At 44.3% G+C, this 22,869-nt stretch overlaps 1 protein-coding gene across 3 annotated transcripts in view; it reads right to left on the bottom strand.

The window, feature by feature from the left end:
- TMTC1 (transmembrane O-mannosyltransferase targeting cadherins 1) overlaps positions 1-22,869 on the bottom strand; it is an 87,933-nt gene that overhangs the window by 5,136 nt on the left and 59,928 nt on the right. For 2 of the 3 annotated variants that reach the window (XM_068277626.1, XM_068277627.1), the window contains exons 10-19: positions 20,063-20,230; positions 19,870-19,983; positions 18,786-18,929; positions 14,259-14,367; positions 14,062-14,164; positions 11,247-11,382; positions 9,700-9,844; positions 6,868-7,005; positions 3,115-3,237; positions 943-1,020 (exon numbers count right to left, since the gene is read on the bottom strand). In XM_068277626.1, the coding sequence (XP_068133727.1) occupies positions 943-1,020; positions 3,115-3,237; positions 6,868-7,005; positions 9,700-9,844; positions 11,247-11,382; positions 14,062-14,164; positions 14,259-14,367; positions 18,786-18,929; positions 19,870-19,983; positions 20,063-20,230 (1,258 nt within the window). The other variant, XM_068277628.1, reaches the window with a different exon arrangement.

Below are 22,869 nucleotides of genomic sequence, written 5' to 3'. Positions count from 1 at the left end.
ATGCTTAAAGGAGCACTATAGCAAAAATAGAGAAAAACGTAAAATAAAAAATGATCATACTGTATAGTAATATAGGAGTAAGAACATTATTTGTATATATAAAGTTTAAAAATAAGCTACGTTAATTGTTTAGATCAGAGAAATAGGCCATCAGCATATACGCTAACAAACAAACTTTGGCAGATGCCATTCTACTGCAGGGGTGGAAACATGCAGGGCTTTGTAGTTAGATCCTCTTTTGCTCTGTATAGTTGTCATTTGGATTATCCCTAACAACATCCTCGGCAGCAATATTGCAACGGACACTGCGCATGACACAGAACGGTGCATGCACAGTACAATAATTGAGAAGGAGTTTATGTAGGTAGTTGCCCTCACTGTACAGCGGCGCACTGTCTCAATCATCGCACTGCACATGCATCTTTCTGTAAACTGCACCGGCCTCTGTGATAATGAGACTATCTGTAGCTGAGCTTATTAGCATTTACACAGCGGTCAGCATTTACACAGCTCTTACTGTTGTGCATATACAAGAGGCAGTATACTGTAGCGCCATTGTGAGGTTAGTTTTGATGCACTATCTTGCCGTAGGAGAGGAGCGATAGGATAGTGCCTCTAATCTTTTGATAGGTAGATGCACTGTATGCTTGCATGCTACATTATGGATGTTAGGATACTGAACTGGAGGGGCCTCTTTGTGGCATGTGGGACTACACAAAATTATGCATTGTTAAACAAAAATATATATAATTTTCCTTGAACTAAGCTTTAGGTTACACATACTTGATAGCTCTTGTGTAGAAGAAAACAAAAATATCCAGCTTCTCTTAGCATACAGCAGACAATCAGATAACAGTTTTTAGCGGTCAAAGAAACAGAATGAGCCACAGCAAACACTGTAGGGAAGAGGAAGTTACACTAAACCGTTGTCCTCCATATTACCTGAATGTGTCTGATGCCTCCCATATTCATCCAGGCCTGAGCCTGCTTGGGACTCAGCTCAGCGACCAGGCTGTAACTCTACAAGACAACAGAAGACGAGTCTTTATATTCTTTCAACTGAGAATTTCACCAAGGAAATGCATCTGAATTAAACAATTAAAATATTCTTAAAGCGGGATTGTCAGCCACAAAATCAAATTCCATTTACCCACTGCTCTGTGTTTATTATGCAACCCACAACCTAATCCTGCATTGCAAGCATTCCAATCTAATCATAAATGTTTCTGCTGTAATAAATCTTATCTCAGTCAGCTTGGTACATTGCGGACGAGAAAGAAGCTTGTTATCTTCCCTCCCACATTCCTGCTCCTCATTGATTGGCTGAGGGCAGTCCGGTGTGACATGAGGCTGAGAAGGAAGAAGCTGCTGAAATATGATCTATGCTGTTCTCACACAGTTTCTAGGAGAAAAAAAGAGTAAAAGAGGAAATTACATCAGAATTGGCTTCACGCAGAACAATTCAAAATGGCAGATATTGAATGAGAAAGATCATTTGTTCTGACAATGAAAAATCTTTCTGGCAGCAAATGGTTGACTGAAAGCAACTTACCTCTTCAAGGAGGCCTTCCCCAACTCAACGCTGCCCTGACTCTCTCTGCCGAGAACCTCTCGATGCAGCCCCCTGCCTTTCGTGCCACCACCCCTCCCTTTAGAGTGTAAGCCTTTGGCAGGGCCCTCTCTCCTTGTGTATCATACTTAATTGTGCACTCTACCCACAGAATAATGTAAACTTGTATTATTGGGACAACCACTCCAGTTTATTTTCTGGCATTCTATTATTACAGCAAAGTCCCTGTTATCCGGAATTCAGGCAACCGGAGGGGTCAACTAACCGGCATGACTGAGGGATAACGAGGACTTACGTTGGGTGCTTTCTGTGGGTGCTGGCAGGCTGTAAAATACTTACCGAGACTCCAGCTTATCTGGAAGTCTCTATCTCTCCGCGGTCTCTGAGTGGCTTCCGGCATCAGTGTATGGAAGCCGGAGTGTCACATGACCCTATGCAGGTCAGCTGACGCTCTGGCTTCCATGCTCTGGGGAGCCTGCAGGGAGATAGGAGACGGGCAGGCATTGCTGCAGCCTCCATATTTTAGGGGGAGGTTTGCACATGCATCCAGCACCAGGCAATCCCCGCCAGATACCGGGGACTTTGCTGTACGTGTATTGTGTTGTGTATCTTATTGCTCATTACCTGTATTGTGTTAAGCTGGCCATACACTAGGCCGATTCCCTGCCGATCGACAGCAGATTCGATCACTGGGATCGAATCTGCTGTCACATCGTTCACGCTACATGCTAAATTTCAATCTGTTTCGTCCCGAAATAGATCGATCCCGTCGATCGCTGCGTGCGGGAAATTACCGTCGATCGCCCGCGGATAAGGAGCGCGTCGCTAGCAGCGTTAAAATGCCCGACGACCGACGCAATAGAGTGGCAATACATTACCTGCTCCGCCGGCGCGACTCACCCCGGTCACCGCTGCTCCGCCTCTGCTCTGGTCTCCGAGTCCGGCATGCTTCACTTCTTCTAGCCCGGCAGGAAGTTTAAACAGTAGAGGGCGCTCTACTGTTTAAACTTCCTGCCAGGCAGGAAGAAGTGAAGCATGCCGGACCCGGAGACCAGACCAGAGCGGAGAAGACAGCGGAGACCTGGGGACTGGAGTCGCGCCGGCGGAGCAGGTAATGTATGCGGGCGGGGGGAGCGGTGGCAGCACCACCACCACCACAGATTGTGAACGGTTTCAGGCTGAAATTGGTTCACAATCTGTTTGCAGTAAAGGCAGCCATACGATCCCTCTCTGATCAGATTCGATCAGAGAGGGATCTATCTGTTGGTCGAATCTGATGGCAAATCGACCAGTGTATGGCTACCTTTACTGGTCACCCCTGTTATCCTTGTTTGTAATCTTATGTATTGTACAGTGCTGCGTAAAATATTGCCGCTATATAAATCCAATATATAATAATAATAATAATAAATATTGTTCCTACTACCCAACCAAAGGTAATGTTTGATAGATTTTTCGTGATTCTTACTTTCATTACTGTAGAAGTGGATAGTAAAAGAACAAAGGAGACTGCATGCTTTTTGATAAATAAATCCAATATTTACCTGGAAAGCCTTGTCTAGCTGGTTAATCTCCCTCAGCTGGTTGCCTTTTGTGAAATGAAGGTCAGATACAGTCTTGGTGTCTTTGGGCTTCATCTGTAGAGCAATGTCAATCATTTCCAAAGCCTGCAGAATGCAGAGAGAGGTGTCAGCACAAAGGGACTGATATGTATAGACAGGTACTGTATTTTTTGGACTATAAGACTCACTTTTTCTAGCCCAAAAGTGGGTCACTGCGTCTTAAAGTCCAAATGCAGGGAGTTCCTGACTTGTAAACACTTGCCAATGCGAACCTCAAACCCACCGCAATGTTGGGGACGTAATGTCTGTACTGTGGACATACAGAGGAGGACACAGGGGGACACAAAGGGGCATAGAGGAGGACACGGGGACACAAAGGGGCATAGAGGAGGACACGGGGACACAAAGGGACATAGAGGAGGACAAAAGGGGGCATAGAGGAGGACACAAGGAGGACAGAGGCAGACACATGGAGGGCACAAGGGGAACAGAGGAGGACGCAGGGAGACACAAGAGGTACAAGGGGGCGTAATCCACCAGATGTCCCTTCTCCATGGATGCACCAGGTGTAGTATATATTTTTTTCCCCTGGTTTTTGTCCTCTAAACCTAAGTGTGTCAGTAGAGTTTTATAGTCCGAAAAATACAGTACTCAGAAAACAGTACTTGCCCAGAGCAACCAATCAGAACTCTTATTTCACCAAACAGCTGAAATCTAATTGGATGTTCCACCAAGCTCTTCACAAGTCTCCAGTTTTTGTAGCATTTGACTTTGAAAATCAAAAGGTTTTAAAACGGAGATGAGCAAAACTGTCAAATAGTTTTCACAATTTTTTAACAAATCTACAGTATTTCTGATCATTGTTTTCAAAATCATATGCACATTGATGGGTTACCTTATGGGTTTGTGAAAATATGTTCACATAAAAGCAATCTTAACCACTTCAGGATGAGAGCAATTTTCACATATCCGCACTGCTCCAATTCATTTGCCAATAACTTTATTACTACTTATCACACCTAAATGATCTATATATTGTTTTTATTTCAGGAAAAAATTAGGCTTTTAGTGAGTGATATTTTCCTTTATTAATTACCTTTATTTATATGCATTTTAAAGGGAAAACACACTATTTCTCCATTTACATCCATTATAGCTTTACAACAAACAGTGCTAACTCTAAGCTAAACCCACACATTTTATTTGCTTATCCATCCTGGTTATTACAATGGTTAGATTATATTCCTAGTGCAATGTATGTTGACAATATTGTATTTGAAAATAAAGGTGTCTTTCTTCTGTTTTGTGTTTTTTGCTTTCTCATTATACACTATTGATGATTACAAAACCTTATTTACAAAAATAACAACAATATACCCTCATGGCATACATATTTAACCACTTCAGGATTCGGCGTACGCTTAACTACGCCCCTGAATCCTGAAGTGGATTGCATGGAAACGGCCGCTCGTATGAGCGGCCGTTCGAGCGGCCGTTCCATGTCCGTTCACGGAGGGTGTCTCCGTGAACACCCTGCGAGCCTCCGATCGTGGCTCGCAGGGTAAATGTAAACACACGGGGAAGATCTTCCCCGGTGTTTACATGTATACGGCGCTGCTGCGCAGCAGCGCCGTGGCGGAGATCGGCGATCCCCGGCCTCTGATTGGCCGGGGACCGCCGGCACCTGATAGGCTGAAGCCTATCCTATCCGGCGCAGGACGGAATTCCGTCCTGCGCCGCTCACAGGGGGAGGTAGAGGGAGGGAAGGGGAAGGCGGCCAGGAAGCGCTGCGGAGGGGGGCTTTGAAGTGAGCCCCCACCGCAAGCGCAAGCAGCCGGCGGCGATCAGACCCCCCCAGCAGGACATCCCCCTAGTGGGGAAAAAAGGGGGGAAGTCTGATCGGCCTGGCTGCTAGCTGATCGGTGCTGCGGGCTGGAGAGCCCACGCAGCACCGATCAGCAAAACCACCCGGTATCCGGAAGTGGTTAAAATGCCAAGTTCCTAAGGTAACAATATAGTTATTTTCTTTTATATTCAGTTACCGGTACTTTGTTTTCATTTTACAAGTCTTGGTTTTGGTACAAAATATACAACATTTTTATTGTTTTTGATTCAGTTTGTCACTAAAAAGAATACACTTACCCCTAAAACACCCTAAAATCGATTCTACTACTTATCACGGTAAAATGTTACCCCATATGTCTTGTCTAGTTTTACTAATACTTTCCCAAGTTTGATCATAATTTTGAAAATTATTATTTATGTTGGATTGAGTTTGTCCCTACCTGTTTCTTATGAGACATGGATCCAAGCTTAAAAACACACCAAAATGGATTCTACAACTAGGCCCGGTTGAAATGATACCACATGTGCCTCATTTAGTAACAAACTAAGTAACAAACTGGTGGTGCACTCTCCACAACTACACTGGATGGGTATACACGTCCAGTTAGGCTGAAATGGTTAAGGTGTACCTTGGCAGCTAACTGGGCATATTTTTACTTACCTGGGCGTTCCTCTAGCCCCATGAGGTGTGACGGTTCCCTCGCCATCCTCTCTGGGTGCTACATTGTCCTGGAATCAGCCTCGGTAATCTGCCAGCCAAATTACCCGGGAGATTCCAAGACAAGAGTGCGGCCGGAGAGGACGACGAGAGAGCACCTCATTGGGGCTGGAGGAAACCCCAGGTAAGTATAAATATGCCAAGTTAGCTGATATCAGGTTTCCTTTAACCCTCCTGGCAGTCTATTAAAAACCGCCAGGGGGCAGCGCAGCAGTTTTCTTTTTAAAAAAATGTTTCAATCATGTAGCGAGCCCAGGGCTCGCTACATGATAGCCGCTGTGCAGCGGCATCCCCCCCAGCCGCTTCGATCACCTCCGGCGATCTCCGATCAGGAAATCCCGTTCAAAGAACTGGATTTCCTGGAGGGCTTCCCCCGTCGCCATGGCGACGGGCGGGATGACGTCATCGACGTTATGACGTCACTGGGAGTCCCGATCCACCCCTCAGAGCTGCCTGGCACTGATTGGCCAGGCAGCGCACGGGGTCTGGGGGGGGGGGGGGCGAGCGGCGGCTAATCGGCACGGAGCGGCGGCGATCGGAGTGCACACGCAGCTAGCAAAGTGTTGCAAAACATTTTTAAAAAATTATGCAAATCGGCCCAGCAGGGCCTGAGAAATCATCCTGCGAGGCTTACCACGAACTACGTTCGGGGTTACCGCCAGGAAGGTTAAAAAAGACACTCCAGGGGACAGGAGGGCAGCAAGGGAGTGCTTGTGAAGAAGCCCACGACCAGCCAGATTACCAGGGTTTATTCCTGGACAACGGAGCAGCCGGAGAGCGAGCCCATACAATTATGGAGCTACAGGAAGCCCTAGGTAAGTATAAATATGCCCAGTTAGCTGATCTCAGGTACACTTTAAGGGCCTGCAAAAATAATTTTGCTTAAAACCAATGGCTTTCTTATAGAAATTTTGTTTGTACAAAACTAATGCTTTATTAATGGTCTTTTTTTCTTCATGGTGAATTTGGGCTGCACATTTGGGAAAACCTCGCTATACGCAAAATTTGCCTGCTCATCCCTAGTTTGCATGCATCACTTTAAAATCTATATGACTGAACACTCAGAGCATGGGCTATTTTTTGATTACATAAGTGCCTGGAAAACTGAATACATAACTGTATGAAGATAGACACAACATAAACAAAAGTACTGGTGTGGAAAGTTCAGTCACCTTGGCGTAGTTGTCCTGCTTGCTGTAGATGGCAGATAACAGACGGTAACATTCTAAGCAGTCAGGAGAATCATCTGCTATCTGCTGGGCCAAGATTTCTGCCTCGTCCATCTGACCCATCACTGTCTGGACCTGAGCCTGCAGGACACAGCAGAGAAGAAGGGGAAAACGCCGGAGATAAAATAAGAACGTTTACAGAAATAAAAAATAACGAGACACAAGACCTGAGAATCAAAATAACAAGGCTATGATTCAATTATTCAGGTGGAATATTAAGGTCAAATATACCATAAAGCATGGGTTGATAGACAAGTTATATGGGTCAGCATCTAACCTAAACAGCATACAGGCATCAAACATTTGGTGGCTGAAAGCTAATGTGACTGTCGAAAGCTACTTACACATGCTGTATTAAACTCAGCCGATAAAGATCGCCTTGGACGAGAAAGATCTGGTATGGCAAAGCCTTAAGTGACGACCCACGCCCGAGCAACCCCTTAAGCACACCGTTGTCCCCGCTCACCTTGCCCACTGGAAGCCACTCCATTGCGCATTTTTTCTCCCTTCCTCCTCTATAGTTACGGTATTTTGTGGAGATGTAGCAACAAATTTGACCATGACTGCATATACCTGAGTCTATACATTTTTTGACTAGGTGCCTCTTCAATATCTCTTAGTCAGGTGTAGGGATCACCATAGCAGCTGCTATAGGGCCTGCAGCTAAGGGGGGCCTAGTGTCATAGCTGGCAGCCATAAGGGGTCCATGGCAGGCCTCATGGAGACCCGCGTGTGGGCCACCTGAAGTTCAGAGTAGCGCAAGCCAAAAGGGGGAGAGAACTCACCTCTCTAGGCTCAGCCAGCAATCATCTATTTTCTTTAGGCATCCAATTTCCATGACTACAGTGCTGTCTCTTGTCATGTGACCCACCAGCTGATTATAAGAAGAGACGGCACTGGAATCATAGAGACGATGACTGTGGAGAAAAGGTAGATTGTCAGTGAAGCCTGAAGAGGTGAGTTCTCTCCTCCACTCACGCTACTCTGCATGGGGAAGCGTGGGGGAATCACATCAGGCTACCTATACTGTGTCATGCTACCTATACTGAGGGGTTACTTGTACTAGGGGATACTTCTGGCTACCTTACTGGTGGTTACCCTACCTCTGGCTACCTATACTGAGGAGGCTATCTATAATGGGGGGCTACTTCTACTACCTCTACTAGCAGGCTACCTCTGGCTGCCCATACTAGGGGATGCTACTTTACACTGGGGGCACTTCTAGCTAGCTATATTGTGGGGATACCTATACTCATGGGTGCTACTTCTGGCACCCTATACTTGGGGCTACCAAATGCAAGGGATCACTCTGGCTGTCTATACTGGTTGTCACTTCTGGTTACATATACTGGGGGATGCTACCAAATACTCGGGGCCCCTCTGGATACCCATACTGGGGTCCCCACTGGCTACCATTACTTAGGGGCTACATAATACTAGGGGTACCTCTTGCTAACTATACTTGGGGCTCAATGATTTCTTGCTACATCCCAACTTATTTATTACTATAGCTAAATGTACATTCTTCACATGCTATGCACACCTTGTTATTTGGAAACATACAAATTTTTTAAGAGTTCCCCCTCTATGCTTCACAGTAGGTATGATACAATTTTCTTCATAGGCATTGATGTATCCTCTTCAAATATAGTGTTTGTGACCATAAAGTTACATTTTGGTCTCCTCAGTCCAAAGAACTTTGTTTTGTTTTTGCCTAGATGCTGCTTAGCAAATTGAAAGTAAGCTGTTTTTGACATTGACACAGTAAAGGCTTCTATCTTGCAACTTGACTGCACAGACTATTTTTGTTCCATACCATACTGTTCAAGATCCCACCTTTGACACACCAGGGTTCGAAGCCTGGCTGGTGCCGGTTACCTATTCAACAAAGAGTCTCTGGGGAAGACTCCCTAATGCTCCTGGGTGGTCTATTGAACGCACAGCAGCTCCCACATGCTTTGAGTCCAACAGAGAAAAGCATTATTTAAAAATGTTAACATTATTGTTGTTGCTGCAGCAAAGCCATTTACATGCAGAGTAGCCTGTATTTCAGCTGAAGTGCCTCATGAGTTTTCTTGTAGATGAGAAAAACAAGGAACACAAAGAGCTGCCAATAGTGTAGTAGGTTAAAATAATAGTAAATAATGTTGTATGTAAAATGATACAAACAAGGGTTACTGCTACAGCAACCACTGGAAAAAATGGTGGGGAGTTTAGACTTGACCCCACCCAGGTTAAGAAGTCACTCTCTGTTGATAGGAAAAAGGGAAAAACACCCCTCCACCAAGGGTGCACTCAAAACTAGTAAGAAAAAACTTGAACAGAAACACCTGATTTTCATATCTTTGTTCAGGGTCTATGGCTAAAAGTATTATGCTGGGAATACACGAGTCAATCCAGCGGCTCGATTAGCCGCCGGATCGACTCCCGCCGCATCCCCACCGCCGTCCGGATCGATTCCCGCTCGTCCCTGCGGGCGCTTCCTTATCTTCCGCTCGATTCCCCGCTATTGTCCGCCCGATTCGGCGGGTCATCGGACCTGACGGAAATCATCAATCGAGCCATCAGCGGCTCGATTGATAAGGGCGCATCGACCCGTGTATGTTTAGCATTAGAGGCAGAGGATCAACAGGATAGCCAGGCAACTGGTATTGCTTAAAATAAAATAAATATGGCAGCCTCCATATCCCTCTCTCTTAAACTGTCCTGTTAAGGTACGGTACCAACATTTTTATTGGCTTGATGAGTATTCTAGGCGCAGTCTTCAGGACTCACCAACGACAGACGTAGCTGGACATTGTCTGGATGAACTTCCACTGCCTCCTTATACAAGTTTAAGGCCTCATCATGTTTCCCTGTGTTGTAATAGAGAGCTCCAAGAGGGGCAATAACATCAATATCCTTGGAGATCTGCAAAGCCCTGAGGAAGACACAAAAGGGAAATGTTACCATACAGTATTAGTAGTAGGTGTTTTGTTCCTTTGTTATGTATATGCAGACTGTGCTTTCTCCTTAAAGCAAACCCGAGCCAAAGCTTGGGTTCAAAATTAATAATTACCCTGCAGAGAGGGAAGCCTCAGTGTCCTTTTGAGGGTTCCCTTGGTGGTCTGCAGTGCCCCTGAAGCTCAGCGCAGACCCCCTGCTAATCGGGGCCACGCGGCTCCTCTTCCGCATTCATGGCCTCATATTAGAAGCTCGAGACTGCCCATGCATGCGCAGTAGCACGGAGCCTCGGGCTCCATGGTACTGCGCATGCGGGCTCAGTCGGCTATTGCACGGCCATGTATGCGGGAGAGGAGCCGCGCTCAGCGGCGGGGAGAGCAGACAACCAAGGGAAGCCTGAATAGGATCCTAAGGATTCTCTCTCTTTAGGTAAGGAACCTGATTTTGTGTACCTGAGCTTCGGGCTCACTTTAAAGTGGCATTAAACTCTGACCTAACATTCAATAAAAATGTGTTTTCCTACTTTTTATTACCCATACAGTTACCATATTTGCTTCTGTGGACAAGTAATATTGCCTGTTTGCAAATTACAAGTTCCCAAAGTACAGTTTATCTGCTTTGAAAGCTGCCACTGCATTTTATTGCATTGCTGCTGTATTTACATAGTTACATAGTTACATAGTTATTTTGGTTGAAAAAAGACATACGTCCATCGAGTTCAACCAGTATAAAGTACAACACCAGCCTGCTCCCTCACATATCCCTGTTGATCCAGAGGAAGGCGAAATATATTAAAATCCAGTAGTGAGCATTTTTTACCTCTCTCTGCTTCTCAGCTCAGTGCAGTTCAGTTTCAGCACAGCTAGGAATGTATACTACTTGTAGCAACAGAGTATTGTAAACAAAAGAGAATGTTATCACCTTGTTGGATGGCTAGAAAACAAGGAGCTTTCCACTAAAGAACAAAGTGCTGTGTGTAACTGTTTGAATGCTGTTCAGCTACATTTTTTTGTGGTAGTAGATTTCATACCCTAAATAATCTTTAAGATAGAACGAAGCGGAAATGCTCAGTTTTATACCACTTTAAACTGTTAGTGAATTTAAATTACTGCAGCTTGGAATCTGACATTAACTGGTAGCTACCAGTGTGTACTAACTACCACATAAAAATATACTGTATTTCACAAAGTACAGCTATTGACAGCTTATTTCTGGCAAAACAAATATTACTGTATGTAGGCAGTAAATGCAAAAACCTGCTGGACAGCAAGGCATTAGCAGCTAACAGTCAGCACTTGGTACAGGAAGTAGCATCAACTCCACAAACCACCATACGAGTACAGTTTCATCTGCTGAATGAAACACAGAGGTTATCTTACTTTTTATACCACTTCACTGCTTCATTGTTTTGGTTTAGAGAGCGGTAAAGGCGTCCGAGGTTCAGCATGGCCACATGGTGATGAGGACGCAGATGCAGTGCTTGGTGATAGTGAGACACAGCTTTCTGAGCAGCTCCTGGAAAAGAGAGGAACAGAAATAATGCCAGGTCTTGTCACCATCAATGCTGAAGCCATGTGGGCAATCAAACATATTTCATAAATCTAAAAGAATGGCCAAGCAAAATGTTTCAGGGTCACAGGGCGGCCCCCCCCCTGTGGGAAGGGCTTGTGTATGCTGCAAGTGTATGCTTCTTGGAGAAGTGGCAGCACACAGCCATTTCTGGCCATTCTGGTGCACAAGGTGAGATAAACATTACTCCTGCCACATCCATTCATAAACACAGGCATTTGCAGCAAAGTGTGCTTGGTAGGGCTTTCTATCATCCCATCCAGTAGGTAGTGCTCTGTGAAACTCAGAAAAGACGAAGGAAGGTCCGCACAATGTCTCCGCATCAGTGTTGATAAGTTTATTCAGGACATATCCAGATCTACAGAAAAGCACATGACTTACATGTTTCGGACATAAAGTCCTTAATCATAGTGATTAAGGACTTTATGTCCGAAACATGTAAGTCATGTGCTTTTCTGTAGATCTGGATATGTCCTGATTCGTCTTTTCTGATTTTCCTGGGCTTGGCTGCCCGTGATCCAGCACTGTCTCTCACGGTGCGGTGGAGCGGTACCTCCAGTTGTTGTCATTTTGCTCTGTGAAACTGCCTAGTTTGCCTATGCCTAAAAACAGCCCTATAATAACTCCCTGGTACGGTATTTCTTGGACCTCTGCACAAGCTCACAATCAGACTACAAGATCACGTTTCAAAGCAAATAGTTTTAAGCTCAATTCCAGGACTCTTTATTTTAGATTTTTGTTTTGAACAGTGTGGAACCTTTTAGGGGCTTTTACTGAATGCTTTTTCATTGAAGATATTTTCTTTTGCCTCCAGTTCTCATGACCTCCATGGAACTTTGTGTCTTCAGTATGAAACATTGTAGTCCCCACCAACTGAAAATGGGGGGGGCAGCAATACAAACTAGACCAGGATTCTAAACTCTTCCCACTCTACAAGAATAATTTTATTGGTTGCCCTCTCTGACACTCTTGGAGAGGTTGTTCTACCTCCTGTCTGAAAATCTTTACAGATGAGACAAAAGAAAGCAATAAAAACTCAACAGAGGTTCTAATTTTAATATTTATAAAACAATACTGATCTGTATTTTATAATCCTGATCTGTATTTTAAAAGCCTGGTAAAAAAAAAAAAAGCCATAGCATAACTCACCTACTCCAGGTTCCCATCTCCGCCTCTTCCAATCTGTCAGCTCTGCCATTCCACCACAGTATGCTTTCGTAAATGCGGGCATCTTCACAGCAATGGCGCTGACTGAGAAGTACGTAAGTAAGTAAGTGCTTCCCAGCCAGCACCATTGCTGTGAAGATGCCAGCGTATACAAGAGGACACTGCGGCAGAACAGGAGGATGGAGGAGGCGGTGATGGGAACCCTGAGTAGGTAAGTTATGTGGTGGCTTTTTTAAACAGGCTTTTAATAACTAAAGCAGGAGGGGTGGTTCAAGTGGGCGTGGTCAGGGGAAGAAGGGGGAAGTGGAACAGCCACTTCCTCCCCACCTATATTCGAACATTCTTTACCAGTTGAATATTTCGACTGTGTAGAACAAGGACCACAGGGGGCACTAGACAAAAAAGAATGGTACTGTGACATATGTCACAGCACCACATATACAACGGAATAATTAAAATGCAAACACTCCTCTGTTTGGTGATACTTTAACACACTACCCACAACTGTTTTTTTACTGGAATTTGAGCATTCTCAAAGAAGAAGCAGCAGTCCAGGAGAACCCAACAGTCCAAGAAACTGTCAGGTATGTACTTCACAGCAGATACAGAGCATATAGTGTGGCACTTTCCACTAGTAGTAAATGATGAGTCAAGGATAGACACAGGCAATATAACTATCACTCTCCTGCCACCTCACAGTCCGTATAAATGCCAACCACCACTAAGGCGTGTGCTCCGTGTACACATAGGCGAAAAACAAATGGTCTCATTCAAGTAAAAAACAGCAAAACAACGTGCACCTTCCGTCTCAAAATGTTTACTTGAAAAAGTGGTTCAGCAAATTTCATATACAGACTTCAACAGATGACAACAGTCAATCAATATTGCGTGGGTGTGATGCCAAACATGGCTTACTTGTCCTTGGCAAAAGGCAGGCTGAGCGGTGTGGAGGTGAGCATCAGGCACTAGGTGGTGAAGCGATGGCCGCTTCGCGTCTATGCGATGCTTGGTCACGCTGTGTACACAGCATGACCAAGCGTTGCATAGACGCGAAACGGCCACGTAATAGATGCGAAACGGCCAAGGACAAGTAAGCCATGTTTGGCATCACACCCACGCAATATTGATTGACTGTTGTCTGTATATGAAATCTGTTGATCTGTTGAAGTCTGTATATGAAATTTGCTGAACCACTTTTTCAAGTAAACATTTTGAGACGGAAGGTGCACGTTGTTTTGCTGTTTTTTACTTGAACTGTAAGGTATGTACCTACTATTAAGTGAAGTGGAAACGGGTCCTGACACCCCTTTATTAGTGCAAAAAAAAAAACAGATTGTATCAGTAAGTTTAAAATTAAAGGTTTCTCATCTTGAGTCAGTTTGCAGTAACTTAGACTTTGCATGAATTGATCTGCCTGACCCTACTAATTCTGTTTAAATCCTTTAAACATTTTCTTACCAATATCCACTAGGAAAACCCCATAATTATTCTGCAGGTCAGAGCTGTCTGGACAGTTCTTGATTCCTGTTTGATAGACCTCCTCAGCTTCCAGGAAACGTTTCTAGAGAGAAGGAAGAAGAAATTGTGGTTAATAAGTGCAAACTGCCTCACATTTTATAGAGATTCAGAAGCAACATGATAGATCAGATTGTCACCTGGTCAGCCAGCAGAGATCCCAGGCTGGAGTAGGCATCTGCAAAGAATGGACCCTGCAGAAGAGATTCCCTCAGGACAAGCTCCGCCTCCTCATTGCGCCCCTGATTTCTGCAAAACAGAAACCATTATCCACCGGATCACCATTATACGTGATCACCATTATAAACATGATCACCATTATCCCTGTGATCACCATTATCTACCTGATCACCATCATCCACCTGATCATCACATGAGATTACCATTATCCACCTGATCACCAATATACACCTAATACTTTTCCCTGGAATATTTTGTAACTGTTATGCTGGTGAGCAACCAGTTGACCCTCCCATTGGGGTAACAGTTTCCAAGAGCACGGGTCTAAGTGACTACAGCTCTTCACCAGAGCGTCCCGCAAGGGACCATGGACTTTGCTGCCTAGTGCCTACCAGGTAGCCTTCAGGTGAGACTCTAACAGTGGTCGAGAGAACCAAGAGACACCACACTTAGGAGATACTCGAGGACAAGGAAGATCCAGGTCAGTAGTCAGGCGGCAAACAAGGCAAGTCAAGGTACAATCCAGGTCGGGGCAGGCAAAGAAGTCAGTAAACAATCCGAGTCAGGGCTGGCAGCAGACAAGGAAGGTTCAAAGACAATCCAGGTCGGGGCAGGCAGCAGGCAGATGAGGTCAGTATACAATCCGAGTCGGGGCAGGCAGCAGAACGAGGACAAGCTGAGATCAATGCCGAGGAGCGTGGAGCAGGAATGGTCAGAAACAAGCCGGGTCGAGATCAGGTAAACAATGGAGACAAAGTACGGGAAACTCTAACATACACCAAACCTGACAGAGGTATCAGCGGGAAGCCTCAGGGTCAGGTGCGTACACAATCCCCGGTGCCACGCCACACACGCGAACACATGCCCCACGCCGTAGGAGACATCCCACAACGAGTGACGCAAGCGCACCGCACATCTCGACCTCACCAACAGCACGGGACCAGGACGGGAGGAAGCAGCCATGGCAGAGCAGACGTGACATGCGACCAGGCAACTCCAACGCCGGCAAACGGCCAGGTGAGACTGACAATTTACTTGTTCTATCAATATAAAACTCACCAATAGGGAAGGATCTGCCTAGCAGAACACATGAAGAGGCATGTGATCTGTTTGATCATCTGAAAGATTTATAAGGTTCTAATTTGCTGTGATGACTTCCTGGTATAACATATGATCATGACCAGCAAATCAGAGCCTTACAAATCTATCAGGTGATCATACTGATCACTTGCCTCTCCATGTGTTCTCCAAGGCAGGGCCATCCCTACTTCCCAATAAGCAGGACTAGAAGAACAACAAATAATACAAATGTATTAAAAATAAGTATAGTATGAAACCCAAATCAAGCTGCACTCTGGCTCCTACCATTTGTACCTGCAGAATAGATGTCCAGTAAAGGTACTATAAACTACTGCAGAAAGAACACCTCTTTGGTAGTACAACCCACCACCACATCCCACTAAAAAATCACACAATTTTTTACTTTGCCTGATGAGGCAAATATACTAAATCAACCTAGATTTGTTGATCACAATATAAGTTTCCCTTAATCTTTCTAAGCAATCAATCTTTTAATTGAATAATCATAAAATCAAACTACTTGGTTGTATGGTGTACGGCCAACTTTAGTGCTTCCCTGTCATGCTCTGATGAGTACCAAAAGTCTGAAACAGGTTGTCTGCATGTTGGTGTAATGTGGCACTGTAAAACGTATAAGCTATAGGCTTGCTATACACCAGCGGTTCTGGGTATGAGCCTGGCTTCAGAGGCATAAAGAGATCATTTGCATGTTCAATAGTGGTGCAGTGTGGGTAACCACAGTAACACCCTTAAAGCTGATTTATCTTTATCTTTAAAACAGTACCTTCTGTTTTAACCACTTCACCTCCCTTGCTACGCTTATCTACTCCCCACAAAACTTCATCTGAAGCTCAGGGGAGTAGATAGGCGTACTTGTGGTAAACAGTGTGCTGTATGCCCAATAAGCTATCTGATTATGTATATAGGGTATCATTTTAACCGTGACAAGTGAGAGAATAGATTTTGTGTTGTTTGACAACTGAAGGCTAAGTCATGTGATTTTTTTTTACCGGAAAACTGAATGAAAAGCAATAAAACTGTTATTTTCATGTACTCTATACCCCTAAATAAATACTTGTAAAAAAACAAACAAAAGTGACAGCATTGAAAAGAGAATACATAGTTACCCTAGGGACTTAGCTTTTAAAATATGTATGCCATTCGAGTGTATTACTGTTAATCATGAAGATAAGGGCTTTTAATTACTGATAGAGTACAATGAGAAAACAAAAAACACAAACCAGAATCTAATATATTATCGCCATACATTGTACTAGGAACATTATTTAAATGTTGAGATAACCAGGACAAATTAGCAAATACAATGTGTGGGTTTTACCTATGGTAACATTGTTTATTTGAAAACTATAGTGGATGGAAATGGAGAAATAGTGTATTTTTTCTTTTTTTTCTCATTTTTCCCTTTAAAATGCACAGATAATAACATAATTACTAAAAGCAAATATCACCCTCACAAAGCATAATTTGTGGCAAAAAAACAAGATATAGATCATTTACATCTGATGAGTAGCAATAAAGTTATTGGTGAATGAATGGGAGGAGCACTGAAATGTGAAAATTGCTCTGGTTTTTAAGCAAAAAACCCTGTGGTGCTGAAGTGGTTAAAGGGAAGGTCCAAGCAAAATAAAAAAAATGAGTTTCACTTACCTGGGGCTGGAAGCGCCTCATGGTGGAGGAAGCACTGGTGGAGGAAGCGCCTCATGCAACCGCTTGTTTCTATGAAGACATATCTCCCTTCAAAGACCTTCATAACGTGAGGTCTTGATGCTGAGTAAGGGTCTGTCAACTCAAATTAGCTAATGGCCCAAGTGGCTGCTCATTTTACAGAAGCGCTCTGCACCTGCGCTGCTGAATGCTGCAGTGCTAATCCTATTGGGATGACACTGCACAGCGCACCAAAATGCATGCAGCGCATTGCCATAACCTTGTAATACAAGAATGGAGGCTGCTATATCCAGGGCCGGCGCTGCCATAGAGGCAAAGGGGGCAATTGCCCTGGGGCCCCGACCTCTGCTGGGGCCTCCGCACCGCCGACCCTGCTAAGTATAATAGCACTGACACAAATAAAAGAAGTAGTGTGGTTCCACCCCTATTAATTATAGCCACAATTCAATATATACACGCAAACGGGGTTTTATTCATGAACCAAAGTTCTCTTTTATTCTTCAAATTTCTCTTCAGAAAGCAGGTGATAAATGTAGATGCAACATCAGACCTTCACTTCACAAAAACATGCCTGACACGTGTTTCGCGGCCATAAGCCGCTTCCTCAGAGGCACACCACAAACAAAACATCCAAAGTCTAGGTCATAAGAACACCAACGCAATCTGAGAAAAGTGCAGAGAAACACCCTCAACGCCGTCCCAGTGTGAATGGACTGCACGTGCAATTACAGGGTAATTATGGCTGCTATTATACTTACAGGGCCCCGGGGAGCAGAGGGGTAATGGCGGTTGGGCTTTGCACAGGGGGGCCCCAATGCCACCCAGAAAGAGTATGCAGATCAGGAGCTCTGACTAAAGTCTAACTACACTAGCCACATGCTTGTTTCAAGAGTGATTTAGAAACTGCTGAAGCAAATAGGGTCAGTGAGACTGCTAGGCAATAGGCATTATTTAAAAGGAAATAAATACGGCAGGCTTTATAGGCCTCTCACTGAAGGGTTGATTCTAGCAATCTGTGGAGATGAAAGATGAAGTGCAAGAACTGCATAATTCTCATGAAGGGTGGGGTTTCATTTTAAAGCAGATCTGAACTCAGAAATTCCTCTCTGCTCTAAAAGATACACAACAGCATAATAACCATTTAAAGAAAAACATTTTTGTTACAGCTTATACAAAACCTAAAATAAATCTGCACTGTTTCTACTTCCTGATTCATGGAAGCGGACATATTGTTTACATCCTGTGCTTTCAAATGAGCTTATCTGCCATGGCAGTCAAGTGACACAAGGAAGAGATCAAATTACAACTTGTGATTAGACAGAAATGAGGGGGAATTAAACAGGCTAAACTCTCTAAATACATACAGGGTGCATTTCTCTCTGTTTTCCTTCTGACCTCAGCAAGAGTTCAGGTCCACTTTAAGAAGCTAAGGGTTCTGAAGCACGGCAGTAATGAGGGTAGCTGGAGTATTACTTAATCAAATAATTATTCAAGGTACATACTATGTACATGCAAGTTAGAAACAAGATGCCACTGCAATCCATGAAGAGGTTAAGCATGCACCGCTACCCTGTAACCAACCAAATAGTGTTCCCATACTAACCAATCAGCTATCAACTTTCACTGTTCTGGGAGGGAGGGCTAAACAGAGAAAAGCTGGAATATGATTGGCTAACAATGGACCTCATCATAGCTGTTGAATGAATCCCAGAATTCCTCACCGAAGCAGGTTGCCCAGGTTGAATAGTGCTCGACTGTGCTGTGGGCTGACTGCCAGAGCCTGGCGGTAATACTCCTCTGCTGCGGTAGCATTGCTGGTCAATGTGCCAAGGTTGTTGAGGGCACTGGGATGTTGTGGGTACAACCTGCAGATTACCAGAATCAAGAAACCCAATTATTATTTACTTGTCATGTTTTATTAAAATTATTGATAGAAAGGGTTGAAGAAGGCTAGTAAGTGGAGGAGAGAAGGGGATAAAATTGAGATGAAGGAGAGAAAGAGAAGGTGAGAAGGGGGACAGAAAAGAGAATAGAGGAGAGAGCCACACAAGTTTAAAGTCAAGTTAATTATATGCAGAAGCTTGCATATTATTTGAGTCCATCCACATCTGTAGGCCAACCTATCATTCTAACACCTCAGACCACTGGCCTGACTCTTCTCTTCAGAAAGGTTCCAGAGTTTTTACTGCCTGAAGAAACAAGCTCACCAGCCTGTCCCTACCCCCTTCCCCATGTAAGAAGTGCGGACAAAATCTGTATTTGGCAATAGCCCCACCCCCAGTGAAGAAGTGCCAGTATCTGCACCCCCACCTCTTTATATTCTGTGTTGTGCCCCTACCAGGCCTGCCCCTGTGTCCACAGCTAAGGGGACCTGCCTGTTTATCCACCCATCTGAATGGCAGGTTCATAAGACAATTGCCTAGGTCCAGCCCCGGGTCCTCTCCACTCCTGCACTGCAGCCTATAAACATACAAAAGCATCCCTCTGTAGGCTCCTGATGCATGTCATGTGACATCGGGAGCTAAGATGCAACGGGAGCCTATGGAGGCATGCCGCTGCATGGTGTTAGGCTGCAATGAAGAGGAGCGGACCTCACGATGGGCTAGGTAACTGTGCTCCGCTGCCACCGCTCTGCCACTTAAATGTCGCTGCCCCTTAGATGAACCAAATGATCTTGCTGGTTTCATGGTTGGCCCTGCATATTTGCCAACTAAATATAAGATAAATATGCCAGTACACTTCATTGCATTATTTAGGTAAATCTAAAGAATGTTCATTGATTCTGAATGTAAAATAGGAAGTGACCTAAGGACGATTCTGTAGTGCTCTATGGCCTCCTCTTTCCGGTTCTGGTCCTTCAGGAAGTTGGCATAGTTGTAGTGTACCTTGGCATTGTGTGGCAGTGTCTGCACGCCTGACCTGTGGCAGGGAAAAATGTGATCAGACTGAGGCAAGAGGAGACTGAAGATCAGAACACATCTACTAATATGATCAATACCTGAAGAGGGACTCTCGCGACCTCCAGCACTCACCCTGCAACATAGTCTTCCAGGAAAAGAGGATTAGCAGGAGGAGGACGCCAAGGGTCACGGCGGAGGATCCTCGGGGGCCGCTGCGGGCGTACAGACACTTCATTCCGTGTACACACAGGATACAGAACCCCATGCTGGGAACAAAACGCAAAGAGATTTACACACACAATGGCCTCAATTCACTAAGCTTATCTCCTGTCTTTAATAATGTTTCTAGAGTTGTTACCATGGTGATAAGGCATGTAGTATTCAGGAAACATTTTACCTCAAACTAACCGCAAACCTAAAGTTAACTCTTCTGTCTTTAAGTTAACTCTCCAATCCTTAAAATAACTCCAGAGTTAAAGACAGGCTGTTAATTAACTGCGTGTGAAAATAACTACAGAGGAGGTAAATTAACTACAGAGGAGGTTAATTAACTAGAGGAGGTAACATAAGGAATGAAGAGATAAGATAACTCTCTCACCGTGTGGAGGTAAGTTTTCTCTTGCCTTATTATCTCCAGCATGATCTCAGTGAATTGAGGCCAATGACCTCAATTCACTAAGCTTATCTCCTGTCTTTAATAAAGTTTCTATAGTTATCACCATGGTGATGAGGCATGTAGTAGTCAGGCGTGCGGAGCTTACCTCCGCTACGGCGATCGACAGCGCATCTGTCCCGGCGCTGTAGGAGATGCCGCCACCGGCTCGTCAGCTGAGTAACTCACACAGGCAGGGCAAGAGAGTGGACGCACACGCTGTACGCTTCGCACCTCTTATGCCCTTAGGAAGCGTGTCAGCTGACAGCCGGTCAGCTGACACGCACAGCTCCATCGCCTGGGCCTGATTGCTAAGCGTTTTGGTGCGTTACCCCTCTGCCGTTCTGGGCTTCTTAAGCCCTGCATCCTCACTCTCTTGTTGTCTGTTGTAGCTAACACTTCGCAGTGGAGGCTTCAGACCTTAGTCAGATCCGTGTGTGCTAGAACCGGCAGGACCCCGGGGATTCGCACTTAGCTCAGGAATAACATATTACTGTGATTGTATTATTGACCTCTGCCTTGTCTCTTACTACTCTTCTGCCTAACGATTCTGTGCCTTTGCCAATCTGATCTGTTGCCAACCTCAGCCTAATTACTCACTACTCTCTTGCCTAATGATTCTGTACCTTTGCCTATCTGATCTGTTGCCGACCTCTGCCTGAATAAACACTCTGATTTGCCTTACGATTTTGTACCTTATCTGTCAGATCTGTTAACGACCCTGCCTGTTGACCATTCTTTATAACTGAACCAGTGACAGTATCACCTCCTACTGTCACTGTTTGTATTAAACTATTGATAGTTTGTCTGCTAGTGCCCTCACACACTAGCAGATCGTTACAGTAGTATTCAGGAAACATTTTACCTCAGGCAAACCTAAAGTTAACTCTTCTGTCTTTAAGTTAACTCTTCAATCCTTAAAATAACTCCAGAAGTTAAAGACAGGCTGTTAATTAACTCCGTGTGAAAATAACTACAGAGGAGATAACTTAACTACAGAGGAGGTAACTTAACTACAAAGGAGGTAACTTAACTACAGAGGAGGTAACTTAACTACAAAGGAGGTAACTTAACTACAGAGGAGGTAACTTAAGGAATGAAGAGATAAGATAACTTTCTCACTATGTGGAGGTAAGTTTTATCTTGCCTTATCTCCAGTGTGATCTTAGTGAATTGAGGCCATTATCCAAACATTTTACCTAACGCTCTCTTAAACTTCCTGATAATTATAGTGTATTGACAGTTTACTGACACCTGCAACTGAAGTAGGTAATTCAGGCCTGGAGTACTTTGGGTGCCATAGACTTCTATATCATAAGTGGTAATTCGTGCCCGCTATTTGTAACTGGAGTTTGCACAGCGGGTGGCTCCAGTATTCAAATTATCACTTATAGACGCTAATCACAGCTGTTAACAAAGGAGTCTTAGGTGGCCGCCAAAGTGCTCTGGCACTGGATATTTGTAGCCATAGTTTAGTTAGGGTTAGGTATCGCTTGGGAGGGATTGGTTAGGGTTAGGCATAGGCTGAGTGCTTTAGTTAGAGTTCAGTGTAGGTTGGGGGGCTCTGTTGGCAAATAAAGTTGATTCAGATTAAGTTTAGGCAAAGGTGTGGCGGGGGGGGGGTGGAGTCTGTAGGGGTTAAGCATGGGTTGGGGGAGGTCTTTAGGGTTATGCATCAGTCAGGGGATATAGGTAGGGTTAGGCATCAATTGGGTAGGGGGAGTTGGTGAGGATTAGGCATTGATAGAATGGGGTCAGGTTAAGCGATAGTATCGATATTTTACTATCGTAATTACATAAAAGAATTAGGGGTTTCCTCCAACTACAATTCATTATAGCCATAAACTGGGGATAGTGCCAACTTCACAGGAGGGAGTGACGTTTTCAATAGCTTAAATTCAGTTTTTCACAATATTTCAAAGCATATTATAAACAAGGGGAAACAGTATTCAAGGGTTGCAATACAGTAGAGTCCCTTTATAGTAAACTCTAAGGGACAAGGAAAAGTAGTTTACTATCTCAGAAGTTTACTATATCAGAATTGGTCATACATTGTACTGTATATTTATACAGACACATTTGTTGGGACCTGCGGACTGAGTTTACTATATCCAGCGGTGTACTATATCAGAGTTTACTATAACGAGATTCTACTGTAACTGCCATAAAAAGAGGGATACTGTTAAGTACATTGTGGAATTATATTCTGAGCAAGCAATAGTTCATTGATGTGTAGAGAACAGGTACAGTTTA

The sequence above is a fragment of the Hyperolius riggenbachi genome, chromosome 3 (genome assembly GCF_040937935.1).
Source record: "Hyperolius riggenbachi isolate aHypRig1 chromosome 3, aHypRig1.pri, whole genome shotgun sequence".
In the NCBI taxonomy this organism is placed as follows: Eukaryota; Metazoa; Chordata; class Amphibia; order Anura; family Hyperoliidae; genus Hyperolius; species Hyperolius riggenbachi.
Note: the sequence above shows the minus strand (reverse complement) of the source record. Positions and strands in the feature narration are given on the sequence as shown.